This window comes from Morone saxatilis, unplaced genomic scaffold (genome assembly GCF_004916995.1).
Source record: "Morone saxatilis isolate NCDOM2014 unplaced genomic scaffold, NCSU_SB_2.0 Contig12, whole genome shotgun sequence".
NCBI classification, from domain to species: Eukaryota; Metazoa; Chordata; class Actinopteri; family Moronidae; genus Morone; species Morone saxatilis.
In genome coordinates, this window is record NW_023339674.1 from 7,760,402 (window position 1) to 7,781,343 (window position 20,942).

The 20,942-nt window shown below is 39.9% G+C and overlaps 2 protein-coding genes across 2 annotated transcripts in view; one reads left to right on the forward strand and one right to left on the reverse strand.

Annotated features, from left to right (window-relative positions):
• The window catches only part of hmcn1 (hemicentin 1), a 79,563-nt gene extending 73,139 nt beyond the window's left edge, over positions 1 to 6,424 (forward strand). Inside the window, exons 93-107 of the mRNA XM_035653568.1 lie at positions 75 to 245; positions 336 to 482; positions 580 to 717; positions 872 to 993; positions 1,166 to 1,403; positions 1,647 to 1,709; positions 1,982 to 2,101; positions 2,206 to 2,340; positions 2,431 to 2,544; positions 2,704 to 2,829; positions 2,930 to 3,058; positions 4,186 to 4,554; positions 4,748 to 4,867; positions 4,967 to 5,093; positions 5,318 to 6,424. Of these exons, the coding sequence (XP_035509461.1) occupies positions 75 to 245; positions 336 to 482; positions 580 to 717; positions 872 to 993; positions 1,166 to 1,403; positions 1,647 to 1,709; positions 1,982 to 2,101; positions 2,206 to 2,340; positions 2,431 to 2,544; positions 2,704 to 2,829; positions 2,930 to 3,058; positions 4,186 to 4,554; positions 4,748 to 4,867; positions 4,967 to 5,093; positions 5,318 to 5,684 (2,486 nt within the window). The 3' untranslated portion in view covers positions 5,685 to 6,424. The remainder of the gene's footprint in view (positions 1 to 74; positions 246 to 335; positions 483 to 579; positions 718 to 871; positions 994 to 1,165; positions 1,404 to 1,646; positions 1,710 to 1,981; positions 2,102 to 2,205; positions 2,341 to 2,430; positions 2,545 to 2,703; positions 2,830 to 2,929; positions 3,059 to 4,185; positions 4,555 to 4,747; positions 4,868 to 4,966; positions 5,094 to 5,317) is intronic.
• A 1,021-nt stretch (positions 6,425 to 7,445) lies between these two features.
• On the reverse strand, positions 7,446 to 12,190 carry arpc5b (actin related protein 2/3 complex, subunit 5B). The gene is made up of 4 exons (XM_035653423.1): positions 11,867 to 12,190; positions 10,630 to 10,702; positions 10,363 to 10,539; positions 7,446 to 9,762 (listed from the first exon to the last, which is right to left on the reverse strand). Exons 1-4 carry the CDS (start codon positions 12,004 to 12,006, stop codon positions 9,700 to 9,702), a joined length of 453 nt encoding a protein of 150 aa, XP_035509316.1. The 5' UTR covers positions 12,007 to 12,190; the 3' UTR covers positions 7,446 to 9,699.
• Positions 12,191 to 20,942: the final 8,752 nt, after the last annotated feature.

Consider the following 20,942-nt stretch of genomic DNA (forward strand, 5'->3'; position numbering starts at 1 on the left):
CCCTGTTGTATGTCTGATTGAACTGTGTGTTAATGTGTGTACTTGTTGTATGTTTTTGTGATATATCATTGCAGTTGATGGTAACTGGGGTTCATGGCAGCCGTGGGGAGAATGCTCTGCTTCCTGTGGGGGTGGAGAGAGGACACGTGTCCGTCTCTGTAATAGTCCATCTCCAAGCAACGCTGGTCGGCCGTGTCCAGGAGATTCTTCTCAGCTGTCCAGGTGTAACAGTCAGGCCTGTCCAGGTAAAGTATATCTGTCAGTATAGAGTATAGTATGCGTACAGTTGAGCGCAGCACTCGAAGCATTCTTAAAAAACCTTCTCTTTTTGTCAGGTGGGCCCCAGAAGGCACGAGGAAGCATCATAGGAAACATCAATGATATGGAGTTTGGCATCGCAATCCTCAACGCCACCATCACAGACAGCAAGTCTGGCGGCCGAATCATCAAGGCTATTATTACTAATGTACCAAGGACATTAGGTCAGTTCTCCAGCTGTTTCATATGTTGTTCTCTTGAATTCTTTCAATAAGTCACGTAACAAATGAAACACACTCTTCTCCTGCCTTTAATTTCAAGGTCCTGCAATGAGAAAGCTCATCTCAATTCTGAACCCTGTCTACTGGACAACTGCACAGGAAGTAGGAGAGGCTGTCAACGGCTACACGCTAACAGGAGGTATCTTCAGGCGAGAGACACAGGTGGAGTTTGCCACAGGTAAGAATGGACAGGCCCTGGTTTGTCTGTATTACTACTACAATGTGAGCTATTTATATAAATACACATAGTGGGTTCAGTCTGGTGCTTGTGGACGGAAAATGTTGAATTTTGGATGTGAATAAACATCTGTGGTGTAATTGGATCTTGGTAGGTGAGATCTTGAGGATGACCCACATTGCCAGAGGCCTGGACTCTGATGGAGCGTTGTTACTGGACATCGTAGTGAACGGACACATCCTGCAGCTTCCCTCACATGCGGACATCAACATCAAGGTAAATAGATAAGATAGATTAGTTTAAACAAGATTGTCTTTTGTAGAAAATCAGTAAAACCAAACATGAGCCAGTTTACTACAAATCACATATCCATTACATTATACATGGTTTATAGCAACATGTCAAACTACATTAAAGTTGCCTTACATGTACACTTTGTTGGACTCAGGACTACACAGAGGATTACATCCAGACTGGCCCAGGCCAGCTGTACGCTCTGTCCACCCGCATGTTCAGCATCGACAGGGAGAGTGTACCTTACTCCTGGAACCACACCATCTCCTACGATCTGTCCAAGGGAAAGATGCCCTACCTCGTCGAGATGCTGCACGCCACTGCCATCAGTGCTCACTACCACCCCCTGGAGGAGATGCTGGAGTATAGCATCCAAGCTAGTATCTCCAAGGGTGAGAATACTGGTCTGTAAAAGGACTGAATGAAGGGATACAATTTTAGCGTTAAGTATTTACTTAATGGACGAGAGGTGGACTGAAGAAGGAAACTAACTTAATATGAAGATCTGTATTTTTCCTCTGTAGTTACTTAGTTATATCCAGTCAACCTTTTACATCTTTACTGCATTATTATGTCTCAAATGTAATAAATGTAAGTGTAATACATTTCATGATGTAATATTTACATGATTGCAGGAGATCGCAGTAACCAGTGTCCTCAGGGATTCACTTTGGTGTCCGCTGGGCCCTACTGTGCAGGTAATGTTCTCAACTTATTAGGCTGTTCCTACTTTACTGAGCACCAGTTAAACAACATTGTAGTCTATGACTAGTAATAAAAGTGATACGTGCAGTCATATGTCTTGACTGAACCAACACACACATGTACATCACAGTACCCTGACAACAACAAAAGAAAGACCCATCCTTTAATGAACAACACGGGCATAGCCTTATTGATATTGCAACATGTAAATCACAGCAATCACTCTGTTTTGATTATTTCAATATGCATCGTTTATGTGCTGCAGATGAGAACGAGTGCGAGGTCGGGAACCCCTGTTCTCATGCCTGCCACAACGCCATGGGCACCTACTACTGCTCTTGTCCCCGAGGCCTCACCATCTCAGCTGACGGCAGGACCTGTCAGGGTACACAACTCACAAACATACACCAATCAGAATCAGTGCTGTCGGCATTATTATTACACAAACAGGTCATTGTTTGAATAATTCAATGCTCTTCATTCTCGTAGACATTGATGAGTGTTCACTGGGTGGGAACGTGTGCCATGATGGACAGGAATGTGAGAACACTATTGGCTCTTACCGATGTGTCATGCGCTGTGGGCGGGGCTTCAGGCGAACAGCTGATGGCCTCAGCTGCACAGGTACATCAACAAGCTTTATTGATCAACCCAGCATTGGTTGTGAGTGTTGCTGATATGAAACTTTTTACAATTGTCTTCTTTGTTGCTCAGATGTGAACGAGTGCCAGGAGTCCAATCCGTGCAATCAACACTGTCTGAACACGATTGGTAGCTACCGATGTGCCTGCGAGCCAGGCTTTCAACTCAGGAACCGACGCTGTATAGGTGAGACAGCTTTATCTGTATTATTCATAATAAAAGGTCACTATTTTTGGCTTTTTCAGATATAATTTAATTACATGAAACAATACAGTCACAGGTCCTTGGCTAAAATAGTTTCCTTTAAGGATTTGACCTCTTCTCTTCTCTCTCTGATCACGGCAGACATAAACGAGTGCAGACAGAGGGTTTGTCGATCAGATCAGCAGTGTAAAAATACACGGGGTGGTTACACTTGTATTGACCTGTGCCCCAGTGGTATGACCAAAGGTGCTAATGGGACATGTGTTGGTGAGTATTCACAGATTTTCTCCAGAGCATTCACTGAAGTACAAAGAGATTTTATTTTTACACCATGATTTACTTCTGTATTCTTTGTGACCTGCTGTAGACATCGACGAGTGCAGAGATGGAACTCATCAATGTCGATACAATCAGATCTGTGAGAATACCAGAGGCAGCTACCACTGCACCTGTCCTCGCGGCTACAGATCTCAAGGAGTGGGACGGCCCTGTATCGGTATGTACATCTCTCATAACCTGTAAACACATCATCAAGCAAAACATAAACATGATCCAGTAATTTGTGACAATCAACGGGCTTTATTTGCAGTGATCAGGCAGGTGGTACTTCCACTTGCTAGTGTGTATTTTTTGTTAAGCAATCACAAAGTGTGGAACATTGTTGCGCTGCTCTTCCTTTACGCTTCCCATCAGCTTGCTTGCTTTTGCCAGCATACTTCTCTCTTTGTGTCTGTGACACACTCCTGTTGAAAATCTAAAATAACTCTGCTGTCATCTGCAATGTAGTTTGGACATTATATTCTGCCAGTGCTTGCTTACATCTCTCTATGCTGCAATTAAACCTGCTGACTAACTCATAACATTAAACACAACCTGCAAAGATTCAATGCATGGTATCAGGTCATCTAAAGCTCTAGGTTTACGTCTATTGACCTACACTCTCAGATATGAGTAAGAGAAAGGTTAAGGACTACAGAGGAACTGAAAATGAATGTGTCCTTCTTTGACACATGAACCATAAAAAGACCAGCACCTTGACCTCAAAGCTCCTGTCTGTCACTCTGTTTCCTTTCACTCTCTTCCAATTCTGACTTTTCAAACTGTTACCTTTATGTTTGGATCTGGCTATTTCCTGGAGGTGCTTTGTAATGGCATACACTCACTGACATCATTAACTCTGTACGCTGATGTCTGTCTTAGTGACATATTTATCTGGCATGGATTGGATTTTGTACCTGATATCAAATGTGAATTATATTTGATATCATTTCCTCAGATAAAATCTTAGCTAGATTCAGAATAAGAAGTTATTGTCTTCAAAGCATTACTTCTATTTGATATGAGAGGATAATCTCTCATTCAAATTATGTATTTATAGTCTCAATACATTTCTGTCTTAGTGACATGAAAATGTATTGTTGTACAGTGGGGTAATTGTGACATATACCCTTTTTCCCCCCTCATTCTCATCTCCCTTCTCTATTTTCATGGCCCGCACCACCTCATTTTTTCTTTTCATCCATCACCTTTTTCCATTCCTTCTGCATTATTTTTCTTACCTTCTTTTCTATCACTTTGTCCTCTTGTCTTTTGGTGCTGGTCTTTTCTTTGTGCTGAGGGCAGACATAAATGAGTGTGAGCGGCTGCCACAGCCCTGTGCCCACGAGTGCATCAACACGCCTGGCAGCTTCAAGTGCACCTGCCCCCCAGGTCGCCACCTACTGGGGGATGGCAAGTCCTGTGCTGGTCTAGAGCGTCTGCCCAGCTATGAGAGTTTCTCATACGGCTACAGAACGTCACAGTCCTCTCCCGAGCGCAGCTCCTACCAGCAGCTCTACCACAACTTGGCCTCTCAGAGCTACCACTCCTACACAGCCAGCACAAGGGGGCGCTACAGGAACCGGAGTCGCAGAGAGACTTCCGTACATTCCTCGCAGCAGGGCTTCCTCGTTTGTCAGCAGGGGTTTGAGTCCAGGGGGGGCTCCTGCTTAGGTAACTATGCAGGACAGGCAGGGTTGAGATGAGGGAGAGGACGGAAGTTAATAGAGAATCTGTCCCTTTGCCTGTCTGCTGCTTGTAGGTTTGCTGTAAACATTGAAAAGTGAGTTTTAATATATAATTTTTGTTTCTATATATATCATTCTGTTGCTGTTTGTGTGTTTGTGCATGTGTGTGACACCAACAGACATCAATGAGTGTGAGGTGAGGGACGCCTGTCAGCATGAGTGTATGAACACACCAGGGAGCCACAGGTGTCTCTGTCCTGCTGGTTATCGTCTCATGACCAATGGAAAGACGTGTCAAGGTGAGAACCACCAGCTCCTCCCTGTCTCCTCCCATCATCCTCGTTTCATCTGGTGTTTATTATAGTATGTACTGTAATAACAATGAGCTTTACCTACAGATATAGACGAGTGCCTGGAACAGAACATCCAGTGCGGAGTGAACCGGATGTGCTTTAACATGAGAGGAAGTTACCAGTGTATTGACACACCCTGTCCACCAAACTACCAGAGGGATCCAGCCACAGGGTAAACCTTCATAGAAATACACTTAACATGCAGATAGATTGCAGACGTTTTGAGAATTACAACTGAATTACATTCACCTACACAGCTTTGGAGAAGCAGATGTTATCTTATCTTATCTCTGGCCAAAAATGGCTCTTTTGATAGTTAAGGTTACTGTTCCCTGCACTAGTTTTTTTCTGTTTTCCCACACTATACTCAACTGAAACCTGCTGTCTCTGTTGTAGGTTTTGCTTGAAGAACTGCCCACCAAATGACCTGGAGTGTGCACTGAGCCCTTACGCCCTGGAGTACAAGCTGCTGTCTCTCCCGTTCGGCATTGCAGCCAACCAGGACCTCATCAGACTGGTGGCTTACACGCAGGACGGAGTGATGCACCCCAGGACCACCTTCCTAGTGGTGGACGAGGATGTTACGTTACCTTTTGCCCTGCGAGACGAGAACCTGAAGGGAGTGCTATTCACCACGCAGGCGCTGCGGGAGCCCCACACGTACCGCATGAAGGTCCGAGCCCTCTCCTACAGTGAAGATGGAGGCATCGAGTACCAGACGACCTTCATCGTGTATATCGCCGTCTCTGCCTACCCCTACTGAGAGCACTTTAAATGATGCAGGACAAAAGGTGCAGATATGAATTGCGAATTGCGTGAGTGAAACAAACTGAGAGAAAAAGACTTTTTGTTCAGTGTGAGAGAGGCCAGTGAGTGCTGAAGACGAAAGGAAATAGATTGATACAAGGCCACAGGAGGTCAACAGAAGGCTTGGATAAAACTGGCTATTTATTGGCTCTAATCCCTGGATTCCTCACCTCAGTCTGTCAGGACTTTTTCAGTGAAATGTTCGATATTTTGCTTTGTTATTTCCCCCTACCCTTTCAGATTTATTTATAAGATCAACAAGATTTTGCTCGTCAAAGCCAAAGCGTCCACCACTGGCCTCAGAAGTTAGGCTTCGACCCTACTCAAGAAATCTTAACTAGCCTTTTATTTACATCTAACTATTATTAACTTATTGGGAAGTGCTTGAAAAAGAAAAAAAAAAATGGGCCGTTCCCACTTTTGTTTAGCCTGTTCAGATATGGTGCTCATTTTGGCAACAGAAAACTTGACTGTCACATCTTCTACATCCTCAGGTAGTGGCCCATCACAAGTGCATTAAATAGAAACCCTTTCCAATAATTACACTGATTACATCATCAATGTGCCATACTGCTCCATCCAATAGTTGATACCAAGATGTATTTTATTTTTAAGAACTTGTACATATGTTTTGTTTCTCATAATGTATTGCCATACTGTACTTATTGTATCCATTTTGTAATAAAAATTTAATAAATGAATATACACTGAACTTAAGCGTAATGTATGTCTGCTCCACTGCTGCCTATTAAGCACGTCACATCTGGGCCTGAGTTTATCAAACACTCAAGAAGCTCTAAAGAGACAACATGGGAGTAAAAAGAGTAACTCTCCAGTCAACAATCTAATATATTTCTGATGTATAAATATATGGACGTAATAATGTGAATGCAAACAAAACTTTAAAAAAAAACAAATGGATCAGTAAATAGATTCTGCTGCTGGCAGACATGGTAACTCAAGGAGAATTTAGTACCACAATTCAGAGTATGTAGATATAATAAATAATTTAAACTTTACTATGTTTGCACTGCTTAGAAATGCAACAAAAAAAGAAATCAGTTAAAGGTCCAGTGTGTAACATTTAGGAGGATATATTGGCAGAAATAATATATATATATATATAATATCCAAGGTATGTTTTCACCACCATGTTTCTACAGTAGCCCAGAAGGCCTTTCATGTATTTTGCAGCCACTGTAGTTTCTCCTACTTGCTTGCAAGGTGAGCTATATTAAAATTGTTGCAATCTTCACCACTAGATGACACTACATCCTACACACTGGTCCTTTTAATCAATGGCGAGTACTAACTGTTTCTGAATTACACTTATTTAACTTCAGCTAACATATTACTTATCATGATCATTTATATTCTAACAGTTAAAACATAAGGTGTGTGCAATTTAGGATCTACTTATAGACCTTTTTAACAGTAGGGTAAACACAGGTGTTACCAGTGATACTAATTAAGACTCCGATAAATTTAGTGTAGTAGAGCCTTTCCAGTGAGCCAAAATGCACAACAGCAGCAACATGACTCTGTTTGACCTGAATGGAAGACAATCTTAATTAGTATTATTGGTATTAATCTGTGTTTACCTTTATCTTTAATGGTTGCTTTGTTTTCCAGTAGGAGTAAAAAGTTAAAGTTCTGACTAGTTTTCACCCTACTTCATAAGTGTGTGCATGGAAAACATCAAAAAGTCATGAAAAAGTTATGATCAGCATTCATACCTTTTATTTATTTTTTGTCAAAAAAGCACAAACATAAAAAAGGAATATCGAGTAAGGCAGTTTGTACATCAGTTTGGTATGCTCCCTCGTCTTCTCGGCCTCAGCAAGAAGAGCATCTCTGGACTAGAATACATGAAGCAGAAGAAACCAGACCGTTCTCCTCTTTGTTTCCATGTAAAACTAGACATTACTGCATTAGAAAGAGGAATCTAATGTCTGGATGCATCATCACTGATGACCGTATTCAAACATGAAACCATGTCTAAATATCAACTGGTGACAACTCGTGAGTAAAACACAACTGTGATTATACTTTGTGTTTTAGTAAAAAGCGACATCCATTGAGAAATTCCACTCAGTGTTTGACTTGAAATGAGCAGGAACAAAAACATTAGCTGGAACCGAGTTTCCCTTATCACTACGTCTACTTGAGAAGCAAGGCTGCTTATTTTCAATACAGCAATTTTTTGTTTATTTATCCAGTTTAAAGTCATAACTCCACCACTTTGTTGTTAAAAAATATTCTCTAACACAATGGCAACTAAATCTTCAATGTCAGCTACATTATTTCCATGAAAGCAAAAGAAATCATTTGGCAACAGACAATCTACCCTGATAAGGCAGATAAAACCCTTTCTCCTTATTTTATAAAATGGAAATTAAATGGTAGTAACAGTACGACTTCCAACTCTCAGACAATACCATGTGAGGAGGATTTGTTCGAATGAACAATCATAACTTTGATTCAATACAAATTTTTTTTTTTCCATTTTTCCAGAAGAGACTCACAAACATGTACAAAAGACATGTATGAAATACTTGAGAAAATAATTAGAGTGGGATCATGCAAATTATATATATATATTTTTTTAAATCCCATAAAATGTCCCTCTCCATTTTCATTTTTCCAGAGATAAAATATTCATCATCTTATCTTCGTCTCTCCTGATATCGTCAAACCATTTAAGCTGTGTTTTAAATTTCAATCAAGTAGGGATTTGGCCTTGAGACAAAAATCATTACTATAAAACAATAAAAAGGAAAATGTTTAATCCTAGATTATTTTTCTGTTAAATACCAAAATAACAAAACAAAAAAAAGCAATCTGAGAAATGATTCTCAGGGTCATTTTCCTGAAAGTACAGACAGACTGCAGCTCCTATAAACAGTACCAGCAGAGCCACATAACGATGCCCCGTACAGCGGCACAGACAAGTCAGACATACAGAGGATGTGAGGAGCAGTAAAGTAGGATTAATAAGAGTGGTGGTGGAGATGCATCGTGGGTGATAATCCTTAACTGGGGCAGCAGGCAGCGTGGAAGGGATGGATGGATGGATGACACTAACCCCTCCCCTCCTCTGGGTGCATGGCGACCCCCGTGAGCAAATCCACCACCCTCCATCTGTGACTGTGCTTTTCAGGAGACTCCCGCTGCTAAAGTGTTATATCGAGAGGCAATGAGAGGATTTACTGACAGAGAATCAGGCTTTTATTCCATCAGGAAGTCTCTACTGTGGAGAGTACACAAGAGAATGAGTGGGAAAACAAACACAGAGAGAGGTTTTTCCTGAGAGAAACAAAGCTTAAACCTTCTGCCTGTTCCGTTTGTTCATACGAGCGTCTAGCAGTGGCTCCCAACCTTTTATCGGCCGCTTTGTGAAGCGAAGGAGGTCTGCTTGCAACTCCTTGTCACATGTCTACTGGTTTTTAGAGGCATGGAGAGGTGAGAAAAAAGAAAAGATTAGAGGGAAATGTCAACAAATAAACACATAATTCTGTGTGGCAAGAATGTGTTCTCGTGGTTTGAAGATTGATCTCCTCTGGTGTGAAGAATGAGCGCATACTGTACGGGAATGACATGAAGACAAGGGGAGGGGGAGGGGGGAGGGGGGGTACTGTGAATAGATCAGGGACGCAGCACAGACACATGGGGTGTGACGTTATCTGTAGCACCCTGTGAGGAATATGATTTAGTAGGCTGTGATCAAGCATGGGAAGAAAGAATAAAACATGTTTTTTTTTTAACCTGATGTGACACAGATTTTCTTTTCTTTTTTTTTTTTAAGTATAGCCTTGAACGCAGCAGGATTTCACATAAGGTTAGAAAAAAAGATCTGTTTTTTTCCTTGTCGTCCCTACGCCATCTGTTAATTACATGAACAGTACAGTGCAGATGCAGTCGTCCTGTATCTGTCAGTGATGTGGAGGGAAGCCGAATCCTCCGCTCCTCTTTTAGACCGTCTTCCTCGCTGTTAGTACCCTGACGATGCTGCCCACTCCTCCAGCTGCCAGAGCCTGGAGACACAGGGAGACACATACTGTCAGGTCTTTTCTTAGTCTCTGGTAAATGCTGGGAGCTCATCCTGCACTCAGACTTATCATTTAGTCTAAAACTGACCTTTTTAAAAAATATTCATACTTTATCTCAGAGTTAACTGCTGATTACCGTCATTAATCTGTCACCATTTCTAAACCTTTAGCACTTTAATGACAAATTAAAGTAACATTGTTTTATGTTTCAAACACTTTACAAACATGTTCTTGATAATGTGGCACCGTCTTCAGACCTTAGACATTATTCAAATATCACCACTATGATCTCAAGTGTCTGTCTGCCTCTAGTCAGGACAGTTTTCTATACCGACTAAAATCAATGAGACGCACTCATGCGATTGGTATCAGAGCCAATACGGATCTCATTAACGGTCATATAATTTACCAGTAGGCCCAGTACTGACTTTAATTCCAGTTGTATGTCTCTTTAGTATTTCAGGTTCATTATGACACAGAAAAGACCGCCACAAGTCCGTTCCACTTCTCCCACGGGGGATTAATAAAGGAACATCTTATCCTATGGATTCCGATCGTTTCGCAAAACGAGGCGTAAATATTTACCTTTTCGTGCCACTGCAGTAGGACCGCGCTGCTGTTTTCTGACGGCCTCTCGAAGCCTTTGTAGATGTATTTCATCAGCAGGTCCACGCCGTTCTTGTCGAGGGACTGCACCCCTTTCTCGATGTCACTGCTCTTAAAGGCACTGAGCACCTTCAGCACCAAACCCTCTGCACGGTCCTGAAGAGAAAGAGGAATACAAATGCCATCAGTAATTTCATCATTCAAGAGTGTAAGAGGCTACAGAGTGATTCTGATGTTCAAACCCACCTTGACGTTCTGGTTCTTTGTGTTGATTGGTGGGTTCTTCAGAACTGCCTGTAGAGCCTCCATGAGATTTCCTGTGCAGGGAGGGTTAAGGAACCAACAGCACAGCAGCAGCCCACCGCCTGGATCACATTGTTGGCTACAAGCCCAAAAATATCCCATAAGCCCAACATCAAGACATCACAGCTCTGTGTGTTAATGACTATTAGCTTCTGACCACAATCCACTCATCAGCTGGTCGTTGGTCATTAGAAATAGATCCTGATGTGGTGAGGGAGGTTTTAAACACTTGAGACCTGTCACAACTGTCTCCACTTCCAAAAGCGAACTGAAAACACTTCAGTTTCCTCAGAGTTATGATTAGTTACTGGAGGCGTGTGTCTGTGCATGTCTGTGTGATTTATGTCTGCAGGGTAGCTGGCAGTTCCTCATCTCTGGGTGGGTGTTTGCACATTTAAATGTAAAGCACACTGACTTCACTTGTAATGAAATGAGGGATATAACTAACATAGGCTCCCTTTTATACAGGCTTACAAATGAAAAAGTCTCAAAGTCTGTCTTGAAACAACCCTCACATGTCCATATGTACACTGAATGGTTATTGCTATAACTGCTATATATATATTACATAAGAACATGTCGGTGTTGTTTTTTATGCTCTTATGTTGACTACTGCAGATCTAGCCTCTTATTCTCCTCCACTGTGACATGAGGTGGGAGGTAACAGTCTTATTCAATGAGGAAGTGGAGCACTTTCATGCCTTATAAGGCCTAAAAAGCTCAGCTGGCCTGCAGACTAAAAGCCTCTCAATGAGCACTCAAAATGTGCAACTGCAACTTTCACGTTAGAAAAGAAAAGAATGGTTTTAACCACATGAGCCAAAACCCTTCTGCAGCTCTCATCCTACTCAGCTAACTCCCAGAATAAACACAATAAAAGCTAAAGGCGGTTATTGAAGGCTTTATGAGATTAAATGGTGAACTTGTAGTTAATATCTTGCAGTTAATAACACATAATAAACAGCCTGCTCTGTGTTTTAGGGGGCAGAAATCCCAGGAATGTGACTGCCAGGCAAGTCTGGACAGTCACTGGCCTACTTGTACAAAAAAAACGCCCATTCATACAGACAGACAGACAGACAGCAGCCATTATAATACAAATACAGAGGGAATATCCAGATAAAACACAACACAGACTTTCCCCCCCATGAGCTACAACGCTAACAGACGTAAAGGATATTGTCTGATGAGGGAGTCCACCTCTGCCTCGTCGGGACCCAGCTGGTTTTCTCCTCCGTCCTCCTCGTCCACGAATTTGTTCTCGTCGTACTCGTCCACGTCCACTCGCCTGAAGCGGGCGGACACGGTGTTCTTCGACATGTCGACGGCGGAGGTTTATTTTTCTTTGTTTAACCGAGAAGAGTTGGAGCTTCAAGTCGGGCCTTTTTCTCTCTCTCTCTCTCTCTCTTCTTCTCCCTTCCTTCCTTCCTTCCTCAGCACAGTGCTTTTATTCTGTGATACTGTCACAGGCAGCTTCCTGACTTCTTCCCCCTGTTTTTTCTGCTCTGTGTGGTTTCTGCTTCCGCGTCCACGACATCGCCACCTAGTGGACAATATGTGGAACTGTCATTCCGCCCAAATCAGTGGGTATTATAGATCAGGGGTTCTCAAACTTTTTGGGGCCAAGGACCCCTTACAGGGGAGAAAAAATTCCAAGGACCCCCTTATAATCCTCATGCCGATTAAACATATGTTTACTGACATTTGTACTCCTAGATGCCGTAGGAATTATTAATATTTTAAACTGTTCAACCTAAATACTTAAGGCAAGTTTCATGGAAATGAACTTAAACAAAATACATTTTAATAAATAAATGTTAATACCATTTCTATATTTTAAACACATTTTTAAAACATTTTTATTCAGATTACATTTTGACCTCACAGCATAATCAAATTTTCAAGTAACAGATCTTAAAGCTTTACAGAAAAAATGAAACAGAACAAGACTGGCAAAGTCCTAATGAACACAGTTAATTTTTCAAGTTTCATGGCTTTGAGGGATTATATAAAACCAAGACCCCCAATAGATAGATAGATAGATAGATAGATAGATAGATAGATAGATAGACTTTATTGATCCCCGAAGGGAAATTGTCATAAGCAGCCAGGTACATTTAAAATACAATAGAATAAAATACAACAATGATAAAATACTTAGATAGAAAAGATAAAAAAAGAATAATAGGTAGGTAAGTGATGTTAATAACAGTATATTGTAACTTACTAAAAGTAAGTAAGTAAAGCTTTATTTATATATACCTTTTTAACACAAAAGTCCAAAAGTGCTTTAACAAACAACAAATTAAATATACATATGGGTATAACCATACCCAATCAAACAAACATAGGGAGCATGTAAATACAAACAAGGGAAGATAAAACAAGAGGGAAGGATAAATTAAAAGAGAGATGACAGATGAGAAAACAAACAAGGAGATCTATGAAAAGGCTTGCCTGTAGAGGTGGGTTTTGAGTATGTATATTAGTACATTAAATACTGCTGCAGTCAGTATGTATTTAATTTATATATATATATTATGTATGAACATAAAAATGCCTGCACAAAAATATTTATTGCAGCATCCTTTGCACTCTATTGCACTACTGTCTTATTGTTTTGTTTATGTTTATATATCTGTAAATAGTAGTTTATCTATTTTGTTGAGCTTGTTGTCCTGATTATTAGGTTGTTGCTGTTAAACTGGAGTCATATTCCTTGTATGTGTACACATACGTGATTCTGATGTTAAGGTTGACGTTCTCTGTCATACTTAAACAATATGATCAAAAATACGGACGGTAAAGTGAGATGAATTACTTTTGGTCTTTGTAGGCTTCAGAAGACTCAGATGATCCTACTTCCTGTTGGTCATGTGACTTGTGAATTTTCCCAAATTCCTAGAGGGGGGAATGTTTTAGGGTAACAGGACTGAAAACCTGGGGACACACTTTTCTTTTAACTAACATGTTATGAATTTAAAATGAATATATGTCTAAATTATAAATAGAGTCACACAATAATAAAAAAGAAAGATTTCTGACGGATTGTAATCATTATATTTCATGGTGAAGTGTTAGAGAGTGGGGATGGAATAAAATGTGTTCTGTGTAGTTTTTATCGAGGTTTTACATGTTGTATCTTCAAACTGCAGTTATTACAAAGTGCAAGACACTTTGCTTATAAATATAATGTTTTATACAAACAGCTTTCATGCATATTTATGTATATAATGTCCTCAGGGAAAAGGCAGGTCGCTGACTGTATTTCCCCTTGTTGTCCACCAGAGGGCGCACTAACATAAGGAATTAAATCATTCTGACAATATTTATTTTATTCAATGTGATGAGTCAACACATTTTTACAAAGCCCGAAAAGGACTGTAAAATACTATACTAACTCAAAAAACTCACAACATTTATTTATTTAACATAATTAATTTAAATTTAATTTAAATAATTATTTTTATGTACATTTTATCTCCACACATTATGATCTAAATACAGATAAAGAGTCTCTAGGTTTTTCACAAGAATACAATAAGAAACAGTAAGAAACAATATATATGTGTGTGTACTTGTAGAATGTATAAACTTCTCCTCATGACATGAATCCTCTCCAAATCCAGAAATATTACCATAGACATGACCTTTGTGTCCTCAGTGGAACGTGCAGCTCTTTTTTTCTGTAATTATTAACTGTTTTGCTATATTGTTAATATGCATATAACATTTACTGTCAAAAACACACATTTGTAATTCCAAATAGGACATTAAAATATTATAAAAATAAATATCTTTGTGTTTGTTGTTCTAACATATTCAACAAAGTCGAAATCATACACTAACATAAACACAAAACAAACAGAAAACATAGCTCATGACTCATACTTAAGTACAGCCAATCAAACAAAAACTGAATAATTAAAAGATAGAATAAAAATGTATTAAATAAAAATACAAATAGAAATCAATGTAATGTAAAATAGTGCAGTGCAGTAAAAGTGCAAAATGATGCAAAACATTATGAGCATAAACCATTATGATAATCCAGAGAGCCAATGAGTGCCTCTTTGAAGTGTCAAAGCAATTTTCAGCAGTGTGTTTGACTCGTCTTTCATCTCTCCATTTACACAATAGCCACTTTTTGGCAGCTGCAGCCAGTTTTCATATTGTTGGCTGGATTCTGCTTCAAGAATTACCTAAAATACAAAGCATGGACAAACCCAATTCACTCACACAACTTGCAGAACCAGTCAGTTGCATTCGGTATAATACAGAATAAGGTTTAAGAAAATATGTATTTGTCTCAGACTAAACAATGCACACACACACACACACACACACACACACACATAGGGGTGCTGTGTGTGCGTATAAATCACCCCTATGATTAAGTTGGCATTTGCAGACCCAGACTCCAGTGATTTTATCTGTGTTTTTCTCTGCTGGAATGTTAACAGACGATCTACACAGCCAGCAGTAGTGAGTGTGTGTGTGTGTGGTGTGTAGGTGTGTGTGTTGTGTTGAGTCAACTGGCATCTACTGACCATTTAACTGCGGTGGTGATACAGTTATTTATTCAACAAGGCTCCCACAGACCACCACGTCAGCTACTGCTGTGATGTTGGAGTTTTCCTGCGTCACATGAAAGTGTATTTCCCTCCATACAGGAAGTCAGACACACTTTCCATGTTGCTAATTCACACACTCATCACAAGCTGGAATAAACACAAGCAAAACATTCCCGCTTGTCAAGCTTGCAAGACAAATGGGTGAAAGTTTTGACTCTTTCCAGTCCTTTTTATCCACAAACTCACATGAGCTCATGTTAAATTCTGGCTGGAAGTCATGTGATGTTGCTATGGGCTACCAGACACACAATTGGTATGGATCCTGACCAATAAAAACCAGTTCATAACACACAGGCCTTTTCTGGGAATTGTGAAAGTGGGACACACCTATGTTTCACTGAGGCCTCTTTCTTTTTCTTTGTTGGAAGTTGGAATTCTTCATTTCCTTATCTGTCTAGACTGCTGGGCCTCTGCTTCAGGAGGAGAAAGGATAACACCAGATAATGTATTTCCCATTTCCCATTGCGGATTTCTCATTCCCTCGTGCAGACGCACACACATACACACACAGAGAGAGGAGAGATTGTCATCCATCCAGTGAAGTCAAGGACAAACGCATGTTACATGTTTGGCTGAATTCACCGCACATCTGTCACAAAGCTTAAAGGAATAATAACAAGCAAAACATATTACCCGCTTGTTCAAGCTGAGACAGATTTGGGGATAAAGTTTGGACTTTTTTTCATGTCCTTTTGTTTATTCCACGAAACTCACTATAGTCTCATGTTTAAAATGTTATGGCTGGGAAGTCATGGCCTGAAATGTTGCTATGGGGTCAACTCCAGAACTACATATTAGCGTGATCTAGGTCTAGACCAATAAAAACAGTTCATAACACACAGGCTTTTCTGGGAATCGCCATAGATATGTGGTGACGAGAGGTTTATCACCATATGTTTCAATGAGGCTCTTTACTATTTCTTTGTTGGACAATGTTGGCATGTCTTCATGACGCTTTAAAATCTTGCTCTAAGATACTATTAACATTAAGCTGGCCTCTGCTTCAGGAGAGAGGGAGCACAGCTCAATGAGATAATTGCGATAAATTTAAGCCGCAATTTCCGCAGAATTGCCGGATTACATTCATCCTCCTCGTAGTTGGGATCAAACACACCAGGTAGCACAGACGCACACACATTACAACACATTTTCTTGACTTCATGAGGACTACTGGTCCTGACAATGATGTTTTACTAGGAATAGTCCTAAATAAGGTGACACACCCACATCACCCAACCCGCGACACGACACACACACGACACATCGAAAACTTACAGCTATCTACTATCTACATAGTCAGGAATAGCAAACAACGGTCTACTTAGAGTAAAAAGGTGTTGCTATCGCACACTATCACTGGCTAATTGATCTATGTACAGTGTGAGGGTGAATAACATGTCAATCCAGTACAGAGAACTGGAATTGATATAGATTAGTAGAAACAGGTCATCTCTAAACATCACATCAACACTACACACCAACGACTATTCACACACATTTCCGCAATCACAGCATTTGTGTGGTTGTCATGAACTAGTCTGCATAAGTGATAGCGGACTTTATTGTGGCAGGGACCTCCCATAGGGCGTCATGCGCTGATATGTGAGAGTGACTCAAGAACATCAAAAAAGCGAGGATGCTCAGCACATTTATACATTGCCCTTGTGGCAACAGATGAGAATGTTATCAATATAATAGCACCGAATCTGGAATACATATTTTCAATGACTTTTTATTCGTGTCTATCCCTCCTGGTACTATCACAACTCGCAAAGAGGAAACAACAGCACAGGCAGAAAGACTCAGACACTGCAGAAGGAGAGAATAGTCTATGGCTCCTCCAGCTTTCTCACGCTTTATGGATGCAAATCGCGGGGGCCGGGCCAGTGCTTCCGATGCAGAGAAAGGAATACACCATAGAATTATACTAGGAGGCACGATAAATTCTATGTGTATACGTTTCATGAGGGAATATGACCTTCGCTCGATGGATGATGATTTAATTGGGGAAGGACTAGTAAGTTGAAATTAGAGGGTGATATTGCCGTTCTGTATGTTCAGTTCTTCAGTGATTCGTGTGAGAGATCGGTGGGTGGTCCTGTTACTCTTGCTTCTGATTCTAGAGTAGGTGAAAGGTGGTGCATATGTGTAGATTTGTTTAGTTTTTGCAACATACATCCACTTAGGAGCTATGAGGCCCTCAGAATGATACTAAGATTATGCCATGCTTTTGGTCTGTTCGTCAGGAGGAGTGGTACTTTATATGAATAAACACCATTGTACATCCAGTCATCATTATGAAATAATTACAAGACAGAAATATTCTATAGTGGACCATGATTAGATTTGCGGACTCGAATCTACTTCGAATGAAGTCATCACATGATTGATAAAACTCTCATAGATCAATAGAACAAAGTAGGGGATTGCTTGTTTTCATCCTTCATCGACGCAGGAGCTGTTGAGATGATACACAAATTTTTATGCGAAGAATAGTTCTGCCTTTGAACGAGTGGTCAGAGATAAAAGTAAAACAAATATATGTACATGATGAATCCACCAATTTTAATCGCTACATCTATTATTACGCGGTTGATCAACACGAAAGAATACCTACCAACTCTTACTGGATTTCTGATCATAAATGTTTTGGTCTAATTTTTCCCAGGTTTGGTATCTTATTTCAAGATTTCCCCTAATATTGTTTTAATGGATACCTTACCACAGGTAACTTTAAAAACGTGTGTTTTTTGTTATTTTCTTGAACAAATGCTTCTTTGATATGACAATTAAAGCATTGTTAGTTGTATAATTTGATGCAGTGAAATATGTTTGTAAATGTTTATTGGGCTTATGAGATTTTAATGCAATAATTCATTTATCAGTTGCCGATCTTTGACATTACAGTACAGGGAAAATCTAGGAAGGTGATATGTCTTATCTAACATTGACAAAGACACAGTTTATAATACTATTTTCTCTGCATAGGGAGATGTTGGTATCCAAGGGTACCGAAAGCCTGTATTATAATGAACTCTTTGATCAGAATTGAAGTAATATTAATGGTAGTATGAGATATAAAGTTGTCTGTTAGTTGGCCTTAACCATATCATGTAACTCAGGAACTAAGGAATTCTCCTGAGCCTTGTTAGGAAACCATAAAGCCTGTTTGGTAGATTATAAGTCATAATAAAGGAGGGCCCGCGAAATCACAGACCCTCAATGGTCGTGACCCCTCTGCCATCACACACCTACCCCGGGGATATAAGTTCTGGAACCTCTGGTGCGGTCTGACCAACCGACAACGCGACGACAAGATGTATAAGCACGGCACAAAAGCCTTGCTTTTCCTGCGATACTTTGCACCAGTGACATCCACAGCAGAGAATAGTTGGACTCAGACGTAATTATCTGCATGTACACCCAGGATCGCAACATCTTTTTCATTCATCTTCCTTGTTGGATCCCGGCCTGGTAATCGTGTACTTGGGATAATAGATTCTAGAAGAACTTAAACAGAGTTAACGGCTAAACAAGGGCACGTCTTACTATTATTTTATGCTTTATACGCTGCTTGAGTTGTCTGTCTCTTTACTCTCAGTTCATCGTGGCTGTATCAGTATGTGAATAGTATGATTTTGAATTAACTGAGGATTCTACTGTAAGATTGAATCTGTCAGTTTACATATTCTACGACGCATAGGATAGAAATCATTGAATTGAATTTGAATGCTTCACACGCAGAACACCTTGTCTTTTGCATACATTACTCCCTTTTTAACGGCACCGTTAATCTAAAATGCACACACACACATATTTGGTCTAAGTAACAGACACATGGAGGAGATCAAGACTCGCACAGCTCTTTCCTCCTCTCATACTTTGCTTCATAGATATCCTCTCAGGCGCCACATGGCTATTAAGCCTTTTAAGACGCTACGCATTCTACAGACATCACATCACTACAACTACACACACACTACATCACAACGACACACAGTGTCTGTAGAACTTTAGTGAGGTTTTCTCATTTTTATTCTCCCCTACTGAGCGAGATTGTATATTTAAGTGTAATTTTTCCTCTGTTTAAGTCATTTATATATAATCAATATGGTATAAAATAGTTCTATTATAGTTCAAGTGTATTTACTTGATAGATGTGCTAGAGCCTTTAGCATTCTACTAGCATCGTAGCAAGAGTGATTGATACAACCTCTTCTATGATTGACACCAATAAGCTCCGTCTAGCTATTATTAATATGATTTGGTTCAGTTGAGGTAATTTTGTAATTGATGCCATATTACTCTGATTTCTAGATTAGACTAGTGTATGAGAAGAGATGATGAAGAATTAATATTATGGAGAACTCAAGACAATGCTAATTGACATTGTATACTGGAGGTTAAAAATCAGATCTATGCGCGGGATATATATAGTTAATGGTCGGGGTGCCTACCGAGATAATTTAGACTTATAATAAAGTCAATATTAATCTATATAGATCTTTGTGATACAATTTTAGCAGACATAGTTTAGATAACATTAAATTGGCATTTGTAGAGAGATATTTAAGTTTAACGTCATCATTAGATATATCGATCCATACACCCTGAATGCAACGGATGCGTGGGGAGTGCCAGACACTAAATTGATGACTTTATTATATTATTGATTTCTTTTGTAAATACTTTGTATAAGTATTGGTCTGTGTCACATTCCAAGGTAATCGCAGCATTTCTTGAGAAATGTTTTTGTGCTTGACAGTGGTCGCCTGTTTTTAATATCATTCTGAGAATACAAGTTGTATTATTTCACTTACCCTTATGGTTTATTGCAATGTAGATAGTTTTTTTCTTTTCTCCCAGTTTTGGAGATACAGTCTCAGAGATTTCTGCTCCACACCAGTTCAGTGGAAGTGAATGGGGATTTCATTGAATAACCAAATATGCTTAAAGATGCAGACAATAACAACCCTAATCTCCAAGAGCCTAAAAAGAAATCAACCAGAACAAAATAAAAACGCAAACATAAAAAAGTGGATAATATCTACTTATATTTTAGGATTGGTTAATGCAAATAAAACAGGCTTTCTTATTCTACCTCTAGTATCACTCATGCTTAGAGATACAGTATCCCTTCTCTACCCACAATACATGGAGGTCAATGAAAGTTGATGTGCTTCATTACAAGTTTGTACAGACTAGATTTTGAAAAACGGAAGTATTTGTTTTTCTCCTCTTCCCAGAAACAAATATCCTCTTCACATAACAAAGCCAACGCCTAAAGAGGATGTTGGTTATGGTTTTATTGCAGATAATGGATAAAGGTGAACCAATATGATGAACTGTAGAAGGATAGAAGGGTCCGTTAGGTTCGAGGAATTAAGGGGAATGGGAAGGAAGGGTAGGGATGAATGGATGGGGGAGATCATGTTTTGGACGTATGGGAATGTAATGGATGGAGGAGTTGGGCGAGATGATGGGGGGAACCGAGTGGGTGTTGAGATCTTGAGCTGGGGGGGAGCAGTCTCTTCTTAATTTCTTTATTTAGAGCCCCAGTGGTTCCCTGTATTTGAAAGATGAGAGAGGAGAGAGAGAGGAGAGAGAGAGAGAGAGAGAGAG

What these genes read in the sequence shown, in the direction of transcription:
- arpc5b (XM_035653423.1), bottom strand. Translation starts at nt 12,006, where the DNA reads ATGTCGAAGAACACCGTGTCCGCCCGCTTCAGGCGAGTGGACGTGGAC. An exon ending in GTGGACTCCCTCATCAGACA is followed by an intron (nt 10,703 to 11,866) that starts ATATCCTTTACG and finishes CCCTCCCTGCAC; the next exon opens with AGGAAATCTCATGGAGGCTC. An exon ending in TACTGCAGTGGCACGAAAAG is followed by an intron (nt 9,763 to 10,362) that starts GTAAATATTTAC and finishes CTGTGTCTCCAG; the next exon opens with GCTCTGGCAGCTGGAGGAGT.